This window comes from Sinocyclocheilus anshuiensis, unplaced genomic scaffold, assembly GCF_001515605.1.
Source record: "Sinocyclocheilus anshuiensis isolate Anshui unplaced genomic scaffold, SAMN03320099.WGS_v1.1 scaffold1558, whole genome shotgun sequence".
NCBI lineage: Eukaryota > Metazoa > Chordata > Actinopteri > Cypriniformes > Cyprinidae > Sinocyclocheilus > Sinocyclocheilus anshuiensis.
Genome location: NW_015542412.1, coordinates 128,732 through 149,027, shown reverse-complemented (window position 1 = coordinate 149,027; position 20,296 = coordinate 128,732). Strand labels below are relative to the sequence as shown.

Genomic DNA, 20,296 nt, shown 5'->3' with positions numbered 1-20,296 from the left:
GACCCCCCCCCCAAACGCGTTCCGGACATTATTTAAACGACACCGGTATTTTAAAAATTCATATCATAAGAAAAATAAACACGAATTTCAATTCGGTATGAACCGGTATACCGCCCAGCACTAATCTGACATACGGTTTAAATATTATAGCCCACAACATGTTTGCCTTTATTGTAGAACTCCCATTGGCTGTCCTTGGAGAGTCTAAGAGACGGAGTAGTGAGAAATAATAATGACATTCCACCTGGTTTCAAGTCTCTAGGCCTTACAATTCAGGGCTCCATACTGTGACCAAATGGTCGCATTTTCGACCAATTTTTCTGCTGGTGCGACTAAATTTTGTGTGCGGTCACACTGGCACGACCACCACGTTGTTCAACTCATAAGTGCTGCCATTTCTGTTGCATATGAGAAATATCAAACGGCAAACGAAAAAAAAGCGTAACAGAACCGTGCTACATTTGAGCTGCGCAGCGCCAAAGACTACAGAAATACAAAGACGGTTCACTTCTATTACAAATGAATGGGAGAAACTGCAACATACAATATGGCAGAATAGTCCTGCCTTCTGAATAAAACAGCCAATCACTGATTGGTAAAGTCATTGCATCACTGCAGCTGCTGTTAGAAGCTCTGGTTCCCATAGAAACCTGAGAGACTCACGCTCATAGATATGTCATATCTATGCTCGCGCTTAAGACTGCACATGCGTAGTGACTGGTCTTGAAAAATAAGCTTTTTTAATACTATTTGAGCATAAGGAACAGCATTTGTGGTGCAGGTCATTTGAGATTTTGGTGCTGATTTGAAAAATTGTATTTAATTGCGAGTTCAGCAAGCAGTTTTTATTTAGATAGGACTTGGTCTTGGATGAGCTGCCTGGAGGCGTTGCAAATACGGTTGCCAAGTGAACAGACTTTCCTTGAAAGGGACTTTGGCAGTGTGGACAGTTTATCAGCTCGGACCGCAATGTAAACAAACTTGTCCGAGCTCAGAACAGCTTTACTCAGGAACCAAAGATGATTTCGCAACACTGTTACAGCACATTGCTGCAAGACCCAGTGAGAAGCATTTAAATTTGCCGCAGAATGAATAATGCTGCTATGAGATGTACTGAGAAGCATTCAAATTCTTCTCAGAATTCTCTGATATAAACAGATCAAACAGCGCTGACGTCAGAAAACCAGAAGTAGTAATGCTAACTATAACCATGGCGATCTGGCAGAAATAGTCGAGAGAGAGATATTCAAGCACTTTTCAATGCTTTTCAAGCATTTCACACAACTATTTCCAGCACTTTAAAGCTCTAAAAGGATCCAATTTGATTGTTATTTTTAATGGGATGACCAAAGTATACTTTGTGGTAGTGTTTTCAAGGTACCAAAATTTAAGTATTCGGTACCAATACCAGTGAAAATCCACGGTTCTCGGTACCAATTTCAGTACCAAAGCAAAACACAAAAACATGCTAATTAAAAAATTTGACTATACTTTAATTTAATCCAAACTGTGTACATATTTAATTTTAAAGGGCTTTTTAAAACCTTCTAGAGTTATTCAGCCAAGAATAACAACTAAGTTAGCTTTAAAAAAAAAAAAAAGCCCAGAACTGCTTTTCTGACTGATATGACACAAACAATGTTAACCATTTGTACATTCTCTAACGCGCATATTTTAGATTCACAATTCATTTAAAAGCCTCTGGTGTGTAAAAATAGTAAATATCATCATGTCCTCCTGTTTTTTTTACCATAATAAAAGTTATAGGAGCATTAAACAGTTAATAAAGAAACTTCTATAAAAACATTTTGGACTATAAACATTTTCTAACAAAAAGTGCAAAGTAACAAGTAGAAAAAAATAACTTGTATGGAGATTTTTCCCTGACTTTCTTTTCTCTGTAAATTAAGGGCGCACACTATTGCTGAAAAACACAATCACTACTTAGCAGTCAGATGTCCGTATGCACAAAGACACAGATCCCTAAACAAGACCATATCTGCAGATTAAACTAGCATCTCTACATCACATTATGTAAGAGAAGCTGCAAAAGACACAGGCACAAATGGAATGTACAAAACATGGTGACATTAATTTTTAAGTAAATATAATGGGCGATATATTGCGTCACCAAACATTATTGAGGTCATGTACATATATTGCGCGATAAGTCGATATATTGATTATTGCGACAGGCCTACTGGTAACAGCTGTAATCAAATAAGCGCTGCGCTCACAAATGCTGCTTGAGCATTACAGACAAGATTAAATGAAAATGACATCCATAATTTTCTGAAGACAGTCGGTTTCCTTCAGAAACACAGTGATATAAAAACACCCGCGCCGGGTTTCGACTTTGACACGTGCAGTGCTCATGTTTATTCAACGAAGTCAAAGTCTTTTGGAAAATCTATTTGAGCGTGGTGAGTTTTGATATTGTGGCGGGCAGCTACAAATAAATCAATGTATGGGATGAAATGAAACTTACCTGCTTGAACTCTTTCATTTGATCCGGGTGTCTGTCTTTAAAGTGTTTTGTTAGTTTGGTGTGTTTCCTCATTTTGAGGTCGCCATGTCTCAGTGCTTTTATGAAGAGAGCGTATCTGCGCACCTTTCAGATAGTGCATCAAGAACCGGGTTGACCAGGTACTCTGTACCACCGGTACTTAAAAAAACCTGGTACCGTAATGTTTTCATTTTTTTAGCACCGACTTGGTACCGAAGTACCGGGTCTTTTGACAACACTACTTTGTGGTAAACAAACACTTAGGCCATGTAAAATTATAAAAAACATCAAATCACCATTATAACCAGTACAAGGCAACAGAGGAACACTTATTGGCTTTTAGGCATTAATTTCTACTTTTTGCTTTATATTTTGAATAACATATTGGCTGTTTATTAGTACTTATAAAGCTGCATGACCATATTCTACATCCCGAATCCTATCTAATACCCCCCTGGTCCTTTGCTGGTTTATGCTGGTCCTTAGCTGGTTTAAGCTGGTCATGTGCTGGTTCTAAACTGGTCTGACCAGCACATGACCATCTAAGGACCAGTTTAAACCAGCATAAACCAGCAAAGGACCAGCTTAACCAGCTCAAACCAGCATCAAAACATACCTAACCAGCATATGCTGTTTTTTTTCAATAAAATCACTGACGCCAAAAAAAACTTGGAACATAAAAATAAAAATCATAATTAAGAATAACAACATCATCAGTATGTCGTCCTTTTCAAGCCAATGGCAATGCATGAACAGCTGTCAATGACCAGAACATTCTGTGATGAGTGGTGTACTTACCTGAAACAGTGAAATTGCACAAATAGTTACAAGAATCACTATCCTAACGTCTACTTTGGGAGCAAGTCTTCTCCTGTAGTAGGTGTAGTAGTGGCTGTAGTATTCCTCTGGGTGGTCCAGCATGTAGTCATAGTCCTTACGTAATTCTTCATCCTGAAAGTCACAATATTAGAGATCTATTTAGCTGTTATGACTAAAGCCAAGAACACACACTACACAATTGTCAGGCCGATTAGGAATGTAATTTGGTCTTGACGATGGATCGTGCCCCGTTGGACCGGGTCTGTTCCAGTTGGGCTCAGTCTCTGTTTGCAGTCGGCAGAAAGTCGTATAATGTCCTCTCTAACTGTCAAAGACTAGAATCTGCTCCAGTCGATGGTAACAGTCTTTTAGTGTATTGAGGTCAGTCTTAGAATGTTTCTGCTAGTCATGTAGTGCGTCCCCAGCTTGAGTATGTACCATGTCTTTAAATTGCAACAAAAAGTTGCTGGATTGACAAAGCCTTGAGAACCAACAAGATTTTATGAGACAATATTCATTAAATTAACATTAACCGAGATAAATAAATGCATGATTTATGATAAATGTATATAATCTTGTTGTAATGCGTTTTTTTTTTTTAAATCATATGCACTATTATACAATTGTTTGCCCCACCGCTTTTGCAGTAACGTTAGTAGTGATTGGACAGGGAAGGTTTGTTGTAATAACGGAGATAACCTGGGATTATTGGATCTCAAGCACCACCAAGGAAACTACTAATGAAGTTAGTAACCCAGCTAACAATTTTTGGTTCCCAGGACGTTTTTTATGGTTTGTTTTTGCTTAGCCAGGAAAGTTTCTTAACGTTCCCAGAACGTTATTCTAACGTTAATATAACGTTCGTTTTTGGTTCCCAGAACAGTATTCTAACGTTAATCTAAAGTTCCCCTAACTTTAGTTTTTGGTTCCCAGAACATTATTCTAACGTTCCCATAACATTATTATAATGTTCCCCTAACGTTAGTTTTTGGTTCCCAGAACGTTATTATAACGTTCCCCTAACCTCTTTACTCCGATATGATCACCCCGCTGTACGTCAGTAATCATCCAGCACACTCGTGACCCAGTATAGCATGGAAATTATCTGTATGGATGCCTAATCAGTATAATAAAAACCACATCTTGTTTTTATCTATTGTTTAAGTAATAATCTGAGCACATCAACCATCATATGTAAGATTAAATAAGATTAAATCTGTCCATTAATATGTAAGATTACGGAGTACCCAGATTTTACATTTCTTCAGCACCAAATAAAAATGACTTCAACACAATGTATGGTTCATAAAATATGAAATTTATTCACAGATAGATAGATATATATAGAGCGCGCGGCTCTCTGTGAAAGACAGGTGAAAGCGCGTGCTGGAGAAGCGCGTGCAGATCAGAGGCGCGCAGTAAATGAAGATAAAACAAACCCACGAATTTATGATTTCTTATAGCTTAACCCTGTCTTAATATTATAATTTAAATCGCGCTTTGATTGATCTAATTTCTGTATTTTAATAAATGCTGCATTAAACGAATTTCAGGGCTCTGTAGGTCATTACACATTAACATCTGCAACGTTTTCACTATCTTACGGTTTATATAAAATACATTTATTATTATTATTATTATTAATTATTATAAATAAAAAATTATATAAAAATAACCTGAGAATAACCATTAGGGAACGTTCTGTATAAGTTATTTTTAGGTTATTTAAAAATAACCACCCTGCAACGTTCTGAGAACGTTATTTTATGGTTGCAAAAAAATAACCTAAAAATAACCATTAGGGAACGTTCTCTGGAAGTTATTTTTAGGTTATTTAAACATAACCACCATGCAACGTTCTGGGAACGTTATTTTATGGTTACAAAAAATATAACCTAAAAAGAACGTACCCCTAACGTTAGTATTTGGTTCCCAAAAAAATAACCAAACGGGAACCAAAAACTAACGTTAGGGGAACGTTCTGTTTGCTGGGAAGGTTAGTTGGAATAATAATCAGTAGGTTGCATGGGATCAGCATCCCATTAACGCGCATTCTGACTTCACTGAAATTCTAATTCTCCTAACAAGAACAGCATGGAAGTCTGGTTTTACCTTGAGTGTCTCGTAAGCAGTAGCGACCAGCAGAAAGTTTTGCTGCGCGGTTTCGCGGGAGTCGTCGCTCTCTCCGGGCTGATATCTGTCTGGGTGATATCGCCGGGCCAGCTGGCGGTACGCGCGTCCGATCTCAGCTTTACTGGCGTCACGCGAAACTCCCAGCACGTCATAACAGCTTTGAATCCCGCAATACAGTCCCTCAATGAGAGCGGAGACCGAAGAAAATCCCAGGATAAAAACAAGACAGATGCATAAAGTGAGTCTCAGCTCGATAGACGCGGCCATGTCAGCATTCTGATGCTGCGGTCGCGCACTGATGACGCAACGTAGTACGTACACGTGTTGAATAAGGTTATAAATCACCAACAACAACAACAAAAAGGTTCAAAATCACTTCGCTTATGGACTAAAATTCTCTTTACCTGTCCCTCTGCTATTATTTTTTGGTGCAATTTATGATTGTGCAATTTAACTCTATTTATTGACTAATATTTTTCATTTGTAGTAGCTGTAAAAAAAATCGTTTTTAATGAAAAAATCCAGTGTTCTAGTTGAAGTTCCTTGAAAATTATTCGTAACTAAACTATGAACTTGCAAAGTATAATAACGGCAGCTGTATTTCACCCAACAGCTCCCTTTGCCATCACTTTGAAGAACCAATTACCCTTTTGGAATTGTTTAGGCCTATTTATTCTTAAACTTCTTTATCTAAATTATATTTTCATATTAAGTTTGTAATTATTTTGTCACTATTCACTTTTTTTGCATTCATAAATCTACATTTAAAATATATATATATATTTTTCATTTTCAAGCGAATTGTTTTTGTTGATACATTTTTTTGATTCCTTAGGTCTATATAATAAAAATCAAATTGCTTGTAATAATTGTCTGTGGTGTAATATTTCACACAAAATTTCTGAATTATGTATTTTAGCCCCCTTAGAATATTTTGTTTGTCTTTATGCTTGTAAATGTTGTGTGTGTTCTTTGCTGCAAAAACACTTTGTCCGTGACCCACAAAAGAATTCATATTTACAGAAGCAAATTTGGTAACAAAATGCCTATATGTATTGCTTTTGACAATGAAAAATAAAAGCAGTATTCCAACACAATTACAATAACTAAAAATAAGACTAATAAACCTGTGTTTCTTTTTTTAATGTGCTGATAGTGATACTTTATATCTTATATTATTGCAGAAAAGTGATGTTTTTTTAAATGTTTAGACATCCTGCATTTTATTATAACATTTCCTTTAGAATGTACAGTCCTGTGAATGATAAACAAACATTCATTCTTAAAATAATATTTGTTCTATTTATCTGAATAAAAGACAAAATTTTGGTTGCAAAAGCCGACAATTGATGAGAAATGTCAGGACTGATAGTAATTACAAGCAGATGTTTAAAAATAATGAGCAGACGTGATTCACAAGATTTGAGCCTCAAAGTTCCTCAACGTGTTGTCATGAAAAGTGCCGTTTCCATGTATTCACAACATCCGTTTTGATGCTGGACAGGGATCCTACGCAAGAAGATAATCAACGATGTCACCACCAAATCTACCCCTGGCTGTTGGAAAACACAAACATGAAGGCAAAAGAAAAACAGTATATGACCTTCTGCTGGCCGAGAAAATACCATATGTGATGATCTGATAGATGCAAACCGTCTTAAAATCAGTTCCCTGGAGTTAAAGGTTAAAGTGGTTTCGAAATATTTACTTCTGAAGGCCAGACAAACAGTATAAAATATATAACAGTATTATTATTATTATTATTATAACAGTATTCCCTATATAACAGTATATAGGGAACACACATACTGGTAAAAAATGTATAGCCTGAATGATGAAAAGCGCTGCTAAATGCATCAAAAAATATATTAATTAAATTATATTTATATATATATATTGTGCAATTCATAAATTAAATAATATAATTATATAAGCAGATATGCAACCATGTAAAGACCAAGCCAAAAACTTACTAAGAATTTCAGTATGCTAATAGAGAGACTTAATCTATTTTATACTTTTTAATCGGCCAATATGGTGCGATTATCTGCTTTTATTACACAGCTCTCTGGAATGCCTGATTCTGATTGGTCAGTTGTGACATTTTGAGGTGTATTGTTCCCCACATAACAACCATTACCATTAGAAACACCAAATAACAAACCACCAATACCAATCCAGGTATTTGAGGCTGGTGCTTCATTCACATCTCTCACATCACACTGCCACACTATCATCTTGTGCCTCAGTTATTGACTGTATTTACTGTAAAATGAAACCATGGACTTGCTGTTTTGTACACTGTAATAAATGTAAGATAATAAACAGGTAAGATTTTAAAACACTTTCTTCTCATATAACATTTTATGTCTTCATCTTTATGTGTTGAAAGACTGTGTAATTAGTGATATTATGCCTTAAATGTCCGTCTTATTTGATGGGAACTGTTTTTCTTTGTGAAACTTTGCATTTAAAGAGCTAATGTTTCAACTCAAATCAATATTTTGTGTGTAATTATTTATATATGTAGCAAGTAAACATGTAATAAGCAGGATAATGTACATCCAGCTGGTTATTATGGCAGAATAAAACCCCTTCAGGGTGATTCAAGAGCCCTCTGTTATGTGCTGGAGTCCTGATTACCCTGTTGGGGTTTATTCTGTGATAACAACCGGCTGGATGTACATTATCTCTTACAAATAATCAGTCTATAACTCTTCAGTCTGCAGTCTATACCTGTAATTTCTTTGAAACTAAAGAGCACCCAGATCGTTTAAGACCTTCCCCTTTATTTGATTGCATAACTTTTGCGTGTGCAGGCAGCAGTAGCTCCTCCACATGCTTGTTCAGTCTGTACAAAGAGTGTTGCTCACTGCTGTCATGAGTCCCAGAGGAAGTGCCAGTCTTTTCCTGTTACTTCTGTTGAACCTGAACCTGCAGTGTGTGTCAGGAGGTAAGGTCATCGTCTGGCCTTCCGAATTCAGCCACTGGCTCAATGTAAAAGTCATCCTAGATGCACTGATCTCAAGAGGACACAATATCACAGTGGTGACCCACACAGCTACTCCGTCTGTCAACACCACCCCATCCGTGGGCTACAATGTGGATATTCTACAGGCGCCTCACACAAAGCAGGACATCTTGGAGAATATGGAAAGGATGCTGAAATACTGGACTCATGATCTACCCAATGACAATATCATCAAGGCTTCAATGAAGGTCAAGGAGATGATTGACTTAGGCAGAGAACAGACTCAGGCTGTGTGCAGGGAACTCTTTGCCAGAAAAGATCTTTTGGACAAGTGGAGAAAAGAGAAGTTTGACGTTTTACTTGCAGACCCCCTTTTCATGTGCGGGGAGCTGCTGGCTCAGAAGCTAAACCTACCGTTAATCCTCAGTCTCAGGTTTACCTTTGGTAACACTGTTGAGAGACTCTGCGGCCAAATGCCGGCACCGCCATCCTACGTCCCTGCAGTCGTCTCTGAGAATACAGATGAAATGAATTTCTTGCAGAGACTGAAGAACTTTCTCTTTTATGGCACACAGGATGTCCTGTTTTATCTAGTGACTAAATCAAAGTGGGATCACTTTTATACGCAAGTGATGGGTAAGTACACTTAGACTTCATTTATGTGTCAGCATTACATTGCTGCAATGACAAAGACCTTTTTCTGTATGTATTATCTGGTATACATAAACATAATACATACGTAAATAAGGGCTAGTTGTTACACATTTTTTACTCAAACGACACACATAAAAATAATATTTAGGCTCACATTTAACATTTATGTGTTTGAATTGCATATACAATTAGTTTTAACATAAACTTCATCTTATGCATATTTGTCAGTCATTCATAAATGCAACAGGTAAGATTTCTGTAATAGTACTAATAAACAGAATGTGTTTTAAATGCAAAATATCCAGGTTTATATTTATCATCAATAAATCCAATTAGTTTTAATCTCATACATTTGAATAAATTGAATATTGTTGTTTTTTTTCACAGCTAATATACATATTATAACCATATTCATACTTTTTTAGTAAATGTAATTGTTTTCACAATGAACAGACTTGTACTGATTCTAATGGATTTTAATAAATGCATTTGAAATGTTTAGTGAATAAATCAAAATAGCTAATAATAAATTTTGCCTTTTATCCAGAAATTCAGTTCAGAAATCTTACCTGTGTCTCACCTTACAATAATATATGACTGACAAATATGCATTACATTAAGCTTTCAACTTTATGTTGTAACTGTGTAATCCAAATGGATGGAAATTTATATGCAGCTCAAAGAGAAATTGCGTATAGACACACACCTTATAGAAAACTGTTGAACATTTCCACATTTCTGGCTTAGATAAAATACATTTAATTAATTACACGTTGACCATTTGTGATCATATGCCTTTATTGAGGTGCACTGATGAAGAAAAACACACTTCTGAACTTTGCACTTCAACAATATGCACTCCCTGCAAAGGCATGTCAGCAAACCCATGCAAAATGATTGATATTCTGTACTCTCTGATTGGCTAAGAAAGCTCAGGCCAGTCCTTGGACTCTTTTATTGATTTTCAGAAATATTCACATAGTTATAAAGGATATAAATCTGTCATGGAGAAAACAATGTTTAAACTTTTATCTAATGTGTGTGACATACAGTATTTGTGCACATAAAAACACAAGTAATTAAGAGAAAACAAGCTTTTGACTCCTTTTAAATCTTACAGTTCCTCAGATATAGTGCCTCTTATAAGTCTCTTTGTAACATAAAACTTTATGAATCCTTTTAAATTATCTGTATTCCTCTATGAAAGGCTATTCTTCACTTTAATTCAAAATTTAACCAAGGTTATTTAGAAAAAGAAAATCATATTTGCTGTAAGATCAATCTGTGCAAGCATTAGGAAATACCCAAATCTCCATCAAGAGTTATGAAACAGTATTTTCCTTTTTTGAGCCATACCACTGTTTGCTTAATTCCTGTATTCTGAGTCAGTGTCATGTTACACTTATACAAAGAACTAGATAATACAAAGCCTTCACATATGGTCTTAAATATGAGCAAACAAATTCTGGGTCACCAAACTGGCAGCTCTGGCAAGAACTTCTAACAGAATTTTTCTGCAAACATAAATGCAGCCACATTCCATTTAAGAATATGAAGTTTATATAGTCAACATAATCAGTTTTGGGTAATAAACAAACTGAAAAACATGAGTATGAAGGTTGTACAGAGTCCAAAACCACTTTGAATAGGTTACCTGAGGTTATAACTAGGGATGCGCCAATCCGATATTCATATCGGGTATCGGCTCCGATAGTGCCATTTTTCTCGGATCGGATATCTTGTCAGAGAGGGCCGATCCAAATCCGAGATTTTTATTTATTTATATTTTCCCGATTGTGCGAATTATTCTGTGTTACTTCTGAAGCTATACAATAGCTTAATGTGAGCTACATATGAATATTTAAGTCCTTACATTAAAGTTCACACAAACTCTTTTCTCCGCTGTGGCTGTCAGTCATTCGTTCAGCCTTTAAACCCTGGTTGCGTTCGGTTACAGCAGTCAGTCTCCAAGATCATTCTGTGTTCCCATTATACTTGATTTGTAAATACATGTCTATGATTTTGCAAAAAGGACTTTATCTTCTTGCCGGAGTTTAATGTTGTTTTGTTACTTGCTACCGGGTGTCTGTGAGAACAAAACACGGGCGTAGAAAAGACTATAAATTGTTTTTAACGTACACAGTAACTGAAATTTAAAACTGTTAAAAGAAAGGCTCAATAACTGTTGCACAGATATAATACACTACGCATCAATTTCTCTTCCCTTTGTGCTTTGCAGTTTTTAACTTTCTTTCTACATTTATTTAAATGGGGGAAAAAAACTTCACTGGTATCGGACCGGTATCGATATCGGCCAATACCGAACCCTAGGTATCAGAATCGCTATCGGAGGCGAAAAAGGCGGATCGGAGCATCCCTAGTTATAACACGTCACTGTGAATAGCCTCAATCTTTCCAAACAATACAAGAAACATAAAACCACTGATAATGTGCACTTTGCCATGCAGTTATTTCACATATTTCACATGTGGGGTATTGCCAGGCATCAATGGAACCAGGTTTGGCCTGATTAATTTTTGCTGTTGTACAGATCAATGTAATGTTTTTCAACAAATTTCATGTTAATTGTTATTGCAATTAAAAGAAAATGTTTCATAGTGTAAATGTATACTAAATGCAATTAGCTGAAAGTTAGAGTTCTTTCTTGACCCACTTGGAACTTAAGTAGGCTATAGCTTTATATGTAATTTCATAATTCATAATCTTCGAAATATGGTTATAAAGTGTACTGCCAAATGTACTGACAAGCATTTATGTTAAACTAAAATATTATTTAATGTCATTGGTATTAATTCTCATGAATTTAGGCCTATTTGTAATTGCACATGTAATTATGAAGTTGCAAATGTTTATTACAATGACATTACTCTCTTTAAGTATACTATATAGACTATATTATTTGCAAGTACTCAAATTCAATAGTCTACGCTCAATTAGCGCCCTTCTTTTTCACAAGTGATCGTAGTTTTTTTTTTTTAACAATATCAATTTACAAACTCAAATGGGGAACAATTAAATGCATATGACAAAATATACACTTTTCCAATCACATCTCCATCATACATAAATGTCCATGTGTGTAGGCTATATACAGTAGCCTATATATGTCTACATACAATAACAACAAACAAAACAAACATTCTTTAAACATTTCAGGGGGTTGCAAGGGGAAAACAAGGTACAAAAAAGGTACAAAATCTTACCAACAAGTGATCAAAGTAGTGTGTTGGTTTATAAATAGCGCGTATGTTTCCGGACTCTCGTTGATGTGACGTGACGTGACGTGACCTGAATCCAAAATCCTGCTCTGCCGCCCTTTACAGAGAAACTTTCCCTCCTGCATGGGTACGCCCAGGGTCTCTTAATCCAAACCTAAAGAGAAACCGCTCATATCAAACAATCTGGTTGCCTGCTGCGTCTTCACGAGTGCTAAAATGCAACGTTTGGGAAAGTCATTTACACTTTTCGTAATCGTCCTATTCAGTGACTTGAGCTTTACGCATTGTGGTAATGTGCTTGTGCTGCCGGGAGAATACAGCCACTGGTACAACATGCGCAACATTGTGGGCGAACTGTTGAACCGCAATCACAGCGTGACGGTTCTGGTGAACTCAGCCTCGCCAACTATAAACTTCACACAGCAAGAGAGGTTTCAGTATCTGGTGTTTGATGTGCCTTTGAAGGCGCACGAGGTGCACAGTCTGAGCGAACAGCTGGTCAATATCTGGATGCAGTATCCCAGACCAAATATGGTCCAAATCGGTCTCCAGATCATGGATGTGTTGGGGAAAGTGCGCGAAATGCACCAGATTATGTGCGACCGCATGCTGCGTAGCGAAACGCTTATCAGTCGCTTGACGGCTTTAAAGTTTGATGTGCTCTTATATGATCCCATGATCATATGCAGTGACTTGCTGGCGAATATTCTGGATCTTCCAGTCGTGCTTTCTCTACGGTTTTCGCTGGGGTTTTCCATGGAGAGGATGTGTGGACAGATGCCCTCACCGCCTTCTTATGTACCAGTTCCTCCGACGGAGATGACAGATCACATGTGCTTCATGGAAAGAGTTAAAAATGTGATTGTGTATGTTGTTTATTCATTCGCGTTTCGGATGGCCTCGATGAGTTTGGATAATTACTACAGTGAAGTATTAGGTAAGATGTCCACGGATGTCAATGGTTCACAAATGTTGATTGTTCTCTCACGTCTTTATGTTGTGGACAAATTGACTGAGTTCTAGTTTAGCTATAAAGTTCTAGTCGGTAAAGTCAAGTTTTAATTTATTGTAACCCAGTGTTGGGGGTAACGCATTTCAAGTAACACGAGTAATCAGATTACTTTTTTCAAGTAACTAGAGAATATCGGAGTTACTTTTTCAAATAAGTAACGCACGTTACTTTTTTTCCAGTTTGATTGACAGCTCTCCTGTCCCCATGTTGAGAGAAATCAAGATGTTACTGTAGTTCTAAAATAAATATGAATATGCATTAATTCATCTCACTCAAAAAAAACACAGATTCATTATTCCTCAAAATGAATAAAAATAATGCAACTCAGAATATGACGCAAACCTGCAATAATTAAATGTTAAACAACACAAATATCGTTTATGTATTTAATCCCATTCTATTAACCAATGTCTTTGCTTCTGACCTTCGATGATCCAGTTCAACCATACTAATAAGCAAAAATTACTCTAGACAAACATTTGTGTGTGTTTTTTTATTGCTGAAGTTTGTTGAAATTTCTTCTTCTGCATTCTACTGTACGGACGTAAATTTACTTTCCCTTCAGCCTGAGGCTTATTCATTTCACTTTTGGTGTGAAAAGGCTTCTATATTTGCCAAAAATATAACTTTTTTATTTTAAAAACAAACAAGCAAGCCCTGTCCAGATTTAAAAAGTAACTCAAAAGTAACGTAACGCATTACTTTCCATAAAAAGTAACTAAGTAACGTAATTAGTTACTTTTTTATGGAGTAACGCAATATTGTAATGCATTACTTTTAAAAGTAACTTTCCCCAACACTGTTGTAACCAGACTCAGAGACTTGAAATGTGTTACCTTGTTAACTGAATCATCAGCAAACAACTTGCAGCAGCACTGGAGTATTTGTTGTAAAGTTTGATATTCGTCTATATTCAGATACATACCCATCAACTCTCTGTACATTTCAACTTTTAAGCCCAAATTAAGTTATATATACAGAAACAAATGTACTTTGCGCACATACACATATAATGGCTAAAGGCTATTTTGTAAATTACTGAGCTGTACAGTACAGCCAAAATAACCCTTAAGAAAATTAACCACGGTTTTATTGTAGTAAAAGTGTAGTAACCATGTTTTTTTGGCGTATTGATTACCATTTGTATAACCACAGTTTTACTTCAAATACCATGGATAATGTCAGACTCTGGGCCAGGTTTTGTGTGCGTCTTTGCTCCCTATGTGCTCCGTCATCCAGTTTTTCTGTCTCGTGTTTTGAATTCTTTGTTCCCAGGTGTTTCCTATGTTGATTGTCTTATTAGTTCCAGGTGTCCCTTGTCTTCCCCTCATCAGTTCCTGTGTATTTAAAGTGTGTTCTAGTTCTTGTCCTTTGTCAGTCGTTGAACGTCATCCTGATGTGTCGAGTCCTGTGATCCCCAGCCTTTGTTAAATAAACCCTTTTGAGTTACTTTACTCCGTGTCTCCTCGCTCCTTCGTTCCCGTGTTCCTCGTGTGTGTGAACCGTGACAGAACGACTGACCCAAAACAGTAAGCGGCGCTCCTTCTTCCGTGTTTTGTTTTCGTTTTTTGAACAGTCTTTTGGTTTTCCTTTTTCTCCCCTGTTTGTCTCCGCGGTACGAAGACCGCCCTTCTGTGTAGTGTGCCGGCCGCGCCGTTGTCAAGCGCCAGCCGGGGCTTTCTCCAGCCCGCTGGCCAGGCCGATGGGAGGCCTGTCAGCCGGGGCTATCTCCAGCCCGCTAGTCACGCATATGGCAAGCCCACCTGACATTAATGTGGCAAGCCCGTCAGACGTTCAACACAAGTTCGCCGACCACGCCTTTTCCCCCCGACAGGTTTTGTGTGCGTCTTTGCTCCCTATGTGCTCCGTCATCCAGTTTCTGTCTCATGCTTTGAATTAATTGTTCCCAGGTGTTTCCAATGTTAATTGTCATTAGTTCCAGGTGTCCCTTGTCTTCCCCTCATCAGTTCCTGTGTATTTAAAGTGTGTTCTAGTTCTTGTCCTTTGTCAGTCGTTGAACGTCATCCTGATGTGTCAAGTCCTGTGATCCCCAGCCTTTGTTTAATAAACCCTTTTGAGTTACTTTACTCCGTGTCTCCTCACTCCTTCGTTCCCGTGTTCCTTGTGTGTGTGAACCGTGACAGATAAACTATGGTTATGATTAATTTGTGGTTACCATGGTTTAAATATAGTAACCATGGTTTTTTGGTTTAATTTGTAGTAAAACCATGGTTCATTTTCATAAGGAAATATTCCCATTGAAAAAATATAGCCTTAAAAAATAACATAAAAGATAGACCATTTAGGTACATTTTCAAGCATATTTTAAACGAGTGTAGATTTAATGCAAGTGCAATTCTGCAAAGTAAGAAAATTCAACAAGATTTGCATTCAGTTACAATCAAAGACTTTTCATCACAAAATGAACATTGGTTTAAACATTGGCAACAGCTGTAGCACTCAGATAAGCTTATTAGACACCGGTCCTCAGCAAAACCCATGTCAGCATTTTCTTTTCCCTTTCTACTTTTTTTAAGATACCATCAAAAGTATAGAATAAACAAATAGATATTATTAAGGTTAAATAAAAATGTTTAAATAAAAATATGAACTTGGTCTGGTTAAATAAATGTAAGTACAGTCAGAGACTTTAGCATAGCTCCCAAAATAAACATTTGCTTATTGTATTGTATTGTAAGTAGATTTTTTTAAAGTGCAATGTGATTCGGAACTAAAACAATCAACCAAAACCGACCAACCAAAAATATTGCTGAATCCTGACTCTTGTAAACTTAACAACTTTAGAACATAACTTTCACCTTCATACAACTTATATCTCTTTCTAAAAGAATGCAAAGGATGATTGATCACAATCACAAATTTTTAGAGAGGAAAACCAGTTGATTGACTTTATCTGGCTGGAGAGTTGCCCTTTGGCAGGTAACAATATTGTCACCAGTGCTGAAGGCTCTTTCTGAGGAAGCACTTATTGCTGAAATGCACAAGTACTTTCTAGCAAGTTGGCTAACTCTTAGAAAGTTTGCCTCATGGACTTTCCATCATTCCAGAGGATCCACCTCACTTTCTGCATTCAGTGTGGACAAGCAGACCTTAAATTTCCCTTCTTTTGTCTCTTTTAGAGATGAGGAAGCTGATCTTGCTGCTGCAGATGCACTTACAGCACCTGAGGTTTTCAAAAAGCTGGCAAGCGGTTTCTTTGCTTTCTTGGGTTGTGTTTGTTCAATATTGTCAGTGAGGTAATTGATCCTTTGCAAAACATCAGAAGGTATCTTGTTTCAACTGTCAGTACGTCAGTACACACCATTTTTCAAGTTCAAGTCCACCAACATTAATCCACTCTCCTGTCTGGTTTGTTTGTCGGACAAAAATGGCAGAATCCATGTTATGATTGGTCAGATCGTCTGTCAATCAAACTCCTGGCAAAGGATCAATTGAGAATGGTTGTCTTCATTGGTTGTTTTTGTTAGTGCAGTGTCATCACCTCTAGTGTCAACTGAGAGTGCATCAGTAAAGTCTCTCAGTGGACTCTTTTCACAGTCTCCATCACGTCAATGCGCAACATTCGGAATACAGTTGTGGAATAGCCATGGCGGAAAAATATTTCCGGCTAGGTATCTCATAACGCAGATCTACGACTTTGAGCAGTCTTTTGAAGCCCTCATTTTCCACAGTTTTTATGGGAATCATATCTTTGGCCAGGTAAAATGTTCTTATTTGTCCTGACACATGGAGTTCCCTTCTCAAATGCCTCCTTCGTTAGAGTTGTTTGTTTAAGTCTTGTAGCCTCTGGCTGCATGGTTGTGCCTGATGCACTCACGTGGGGTCCCTTCACAATTTGACTGGCAGCATATTCTTTCAGGTGATTTCTTTTGAGGTGGATAAAAAGATTTGTTCTGTTGCCCTCCAACATGCGAAACTTATCATTGCAACATTTGCAAATAACTGTTGTTTGCACCGTGTCTGTTGTGGAAAATCCGAACCATTTCCATGTTGAATTTTTTCACATGAATAAACAATCAGAAGGTATCTTGTTTCAACTGCATTGAATCTACTACATTGAATAGACATTAATCTACTCTCCTGTCTGGTTTGTTTGTTGGAAAAAAAAATGGCAGATTCAGCGTTTTGATTGGTCAGATCACCTGTCAATCAAACTTCCAGCAAAGGGTGAATTGTGAGGGGAAAAAAGTCAATTGCAAGATATAAACTCGCAATTCTAAGAAAAATGTCAGAATTGTGAGTTTATATCTCGCAATTCTGAGAAACAAACTCAAAATTGAGAGTTGTAAACTCGCAATTGTGAGATAAAAGTGAGAATTGCAAGATATAAAGTTGCAATTGCAAGAGAAAACTCAGAAACTCGGAATTGCGAGTTTATATCTCGCAATTATGAGAAAAAAGTCAAAGTCAGAATTGAGAGATGTAAATTTATAATTATGAGAAAGAAAAGTCAGAATTGTGTGATTAAAAAGTCGCAATTACCTTGTTTTATTTTTTATTCAGTGGCAGAAACGGGCTTCCATAGTTTTTTCAACATTTGTATCATTCTGTTTCTTTGTGATTGTGCATTACAAGCATTAGTGATGGGGGCTTTTAGCCACTCCTGTAGATTACATAGATACACAAGTATGTGGTGACGATGACTTTATGAGTGAGTCATTGAATCAGTCACTCAACTGATTACTTAAAAGTTAGTTGCTTGGGGTGTAGACCTCAAATAACCCAATCAACAGGGAAAAAAATAAGCATGTAAATGCTTGAACCTGACTATTTTGTCAAATGGATTTAAAAATACCTTTATTTACAGTTTTCTTGAGTATTCATGAAGGCTGCTGTAAATAAAGCAAAAGAAAGCAAAAATATTAAATAGCTGACAGGCTGCAAATCAACAAGTAGCATTTTTCTTTTTCAAGTTGTTTAATAAATAATATTTATTATATGGTCCAACAGCTCTGGGTTTTTGCACTCTTTAAGCTCTTGTAGATGACTGTATACCTGGAACATAATCTTTATTGCAGTATAGTGTATAGTGCAGGCACACTCATGGACTGAAGTGTGTATCGAAAGAGATCAGGACAAGAAGACTGTAGACAAAGCAGAAGAAAGCAATATTTTTGAACACTTGATCTACTGTACATCAACTGAGTGGCACTGTATCTCCGTATGTCACAGGAAAACCCACAACCATGTGTGAGACCATGGGAAAAGCCGACATCTGGTTGATTAGAACTTACTGGGATTTTGAGTATCCACGCCCACTCCTGCCTAATTTTAAATTTGTTGGAGGACTACACTGTAAACCTGCCAAGCCTCTGTCGAAGGTAATGACTTTGCTTTGCTTTCTGTTTTGAAATATCTGCTCTTCTGAAATATACTTGATGCCTTTATATATTTTGTTCTTTTACATCATTGCATCAATCCTTACTTAAATGAATCAAGTAATATTGTAACTTCATACCTGTGGATTTATGTATGGAGCGGGATTTCATTTAGCTCCTAACATTTAATGTGGCAGTGCAGTCATCAACGTCTGACTATGGCAGGCATACATTGTACTTTATAGTTGGCAGTCTTTATCCAGATCTGGTCTTACACCCAGGGGTTAAACAGAGGTGAGAAAATGTACCCCAACTGAGAGCTCAAACAGACCTAATTTACATCAAATGGCCTAAAGCCTTGTGAGCACCAGCATACCTAGACCATAACATGATCACCACATGTTTTAAGCGCCACCTAGTCACTAAAACTATAGACCTGTTAACGTTCACACATAGTTTGACTAAATAGGAAGGAAAAAAAACTGCCAAAACCACCTCACTGGAAACTATATTCCGAATCAGTAAACTGATGCTGAACATGTTCATCACATTCACTTTGAATGCCCAATACAATATAGTTCACCTTAGTTTTTCATGTGCTGTTAGATCAAGATGTAGGATCAGCAGATCTTAAATTTGTAATCCCACACTACGTTGACCTCAAAAGATACTGTGGATTTGCAGTGTCAGTCCCATTTTGTAAACTGCACGTGGCATACTTTGACCATTATAGCTTATTTCTGATAGAAAATCAGTTCAGTTTTAAGTCACTAATGGTTTCACAATTTGAGTTGAATTACTGAAATAAATGAACTTTTCCACGACATTCTAATTTATTGAGATGCACCTGTATATATAGGGGAAAAAACATGTCAGGGCAATAATTTAACTGAATTTTTACATTACGTTTGTAATTGTAATGTTTGCACAGATGCACAGATGGCACAGACACTGAATATCCCATACTTCCTGTCGCTGCACTTGACATTTGTGTATACTTTCGAGCGGCTTTGATGTGTGCACCACCTTCCTATGTTCCTGCAGGCGCTTTGCATGATCACGTCACCGACCATATGAGCTTCACAGTGAGTTTTTTATATGTCTTTTAGGAACTGGAGGAGTTTGTTCAGAGCTCAGGAGATCATGGCATCATTGTGTTCTCATTGGGTTCCATGATCGGCAACCTGACAATGGAAAGAGCAAACACTATTGCTTCTGCTCTTGGCCAGATCCCACAAAAGGTGTGTAACTTTTTATCTTTTTATAGCAATAGAACAGCTGCCTTGGCTCTGGAAATATTTTTTTCAGTAAAATTGTCTGTAGGGATTTCAATCCCAAAAATCCCAAAGGTACAAGACTGTGTACTTAATGTATTTAATGAGGCAATAAAGTACTCATTGTGAATTACGGACAGTTCAGCCAAAAATGAAAATTGTCATCAATTACTCAATGCCACGTTGTTTCAAGTTATATGAATTAAGCACTTTAAGTCTTCTGAGAAGACACAATCGCTTTACATGATCAAGCAAGCACATTTGAGCTTCTCTCCCTGTTGAAAAAAACAGCATATGCTGGTTAGGTATGTTTTGACGCTGGGATGCTGGTTTAAGCTGGTCCTTTGCC

General features: G+C 37.0%; 2 protein-coding genes across 3 annotated transcripts in view; one reads left to right on the top strand and one right to left on the bottom strand.

The window, feature by feature from the left end:
- The window catches only part of LOC107693404 (dnaJ homolog subfamily C member 25-like), a 14,526-nt gene extending 8,759 nt beyond the window's left edge, over window positions 1-5,767 (bottom strand). Inside the window, exons 1-2 of the mRNA XM_016492777.1 lie at window positions 5,438-5,767; window positions 3,305-3,457 (exon numbers count right to left, since the gene is read on the bottom strand). Of these exons, the coding sequence (XP_016348263.1) occupies window positions 3,305-3,457; window positions 5,438-5,725 (441 nt within the window). The 5' untranslated portion in view covers window positions 5,726-5,767. The remainder of the gene's footprint in view (window positions 1-3,304; window positions 3,458-5,437) is intronic.
- Window positions 5,768-8,286: 2,519 nt separating this feature from the next.
- Window positions 8,287-20,296, top strand: part of LOC107693409 (UDP-glucuronosyltransferase 2C1-like) — a 14,310-nt gene continuing 2,300 nt past the window's right edge. Inside the window, exons 1-3 of one of the 2 annotated variants that reach the window (XM_016492791.1) lie at window positions 8,287-9,065; window positions 18,528-18,676; window positions 19,783-19,914. In XM_016492791.1, the coding sequence (XP_016348277.1) occupies window positions 8,297-9,065; window positions 18,528-18,676; window positions 19,783-19,914 (1,050 nt within the window). In that variant the 5' untranslated portion in view covers window positions 8,287-8,296. Of the gene's footprint in view, window positions 9,066-12,449; window positions 13,260-18,527; window positions 18,677-19,782; window positions 19,915-20,296 lie in introns of those variants that run through there. The other variant, XM_016492793.1, reaches the window with a different exon arrangement.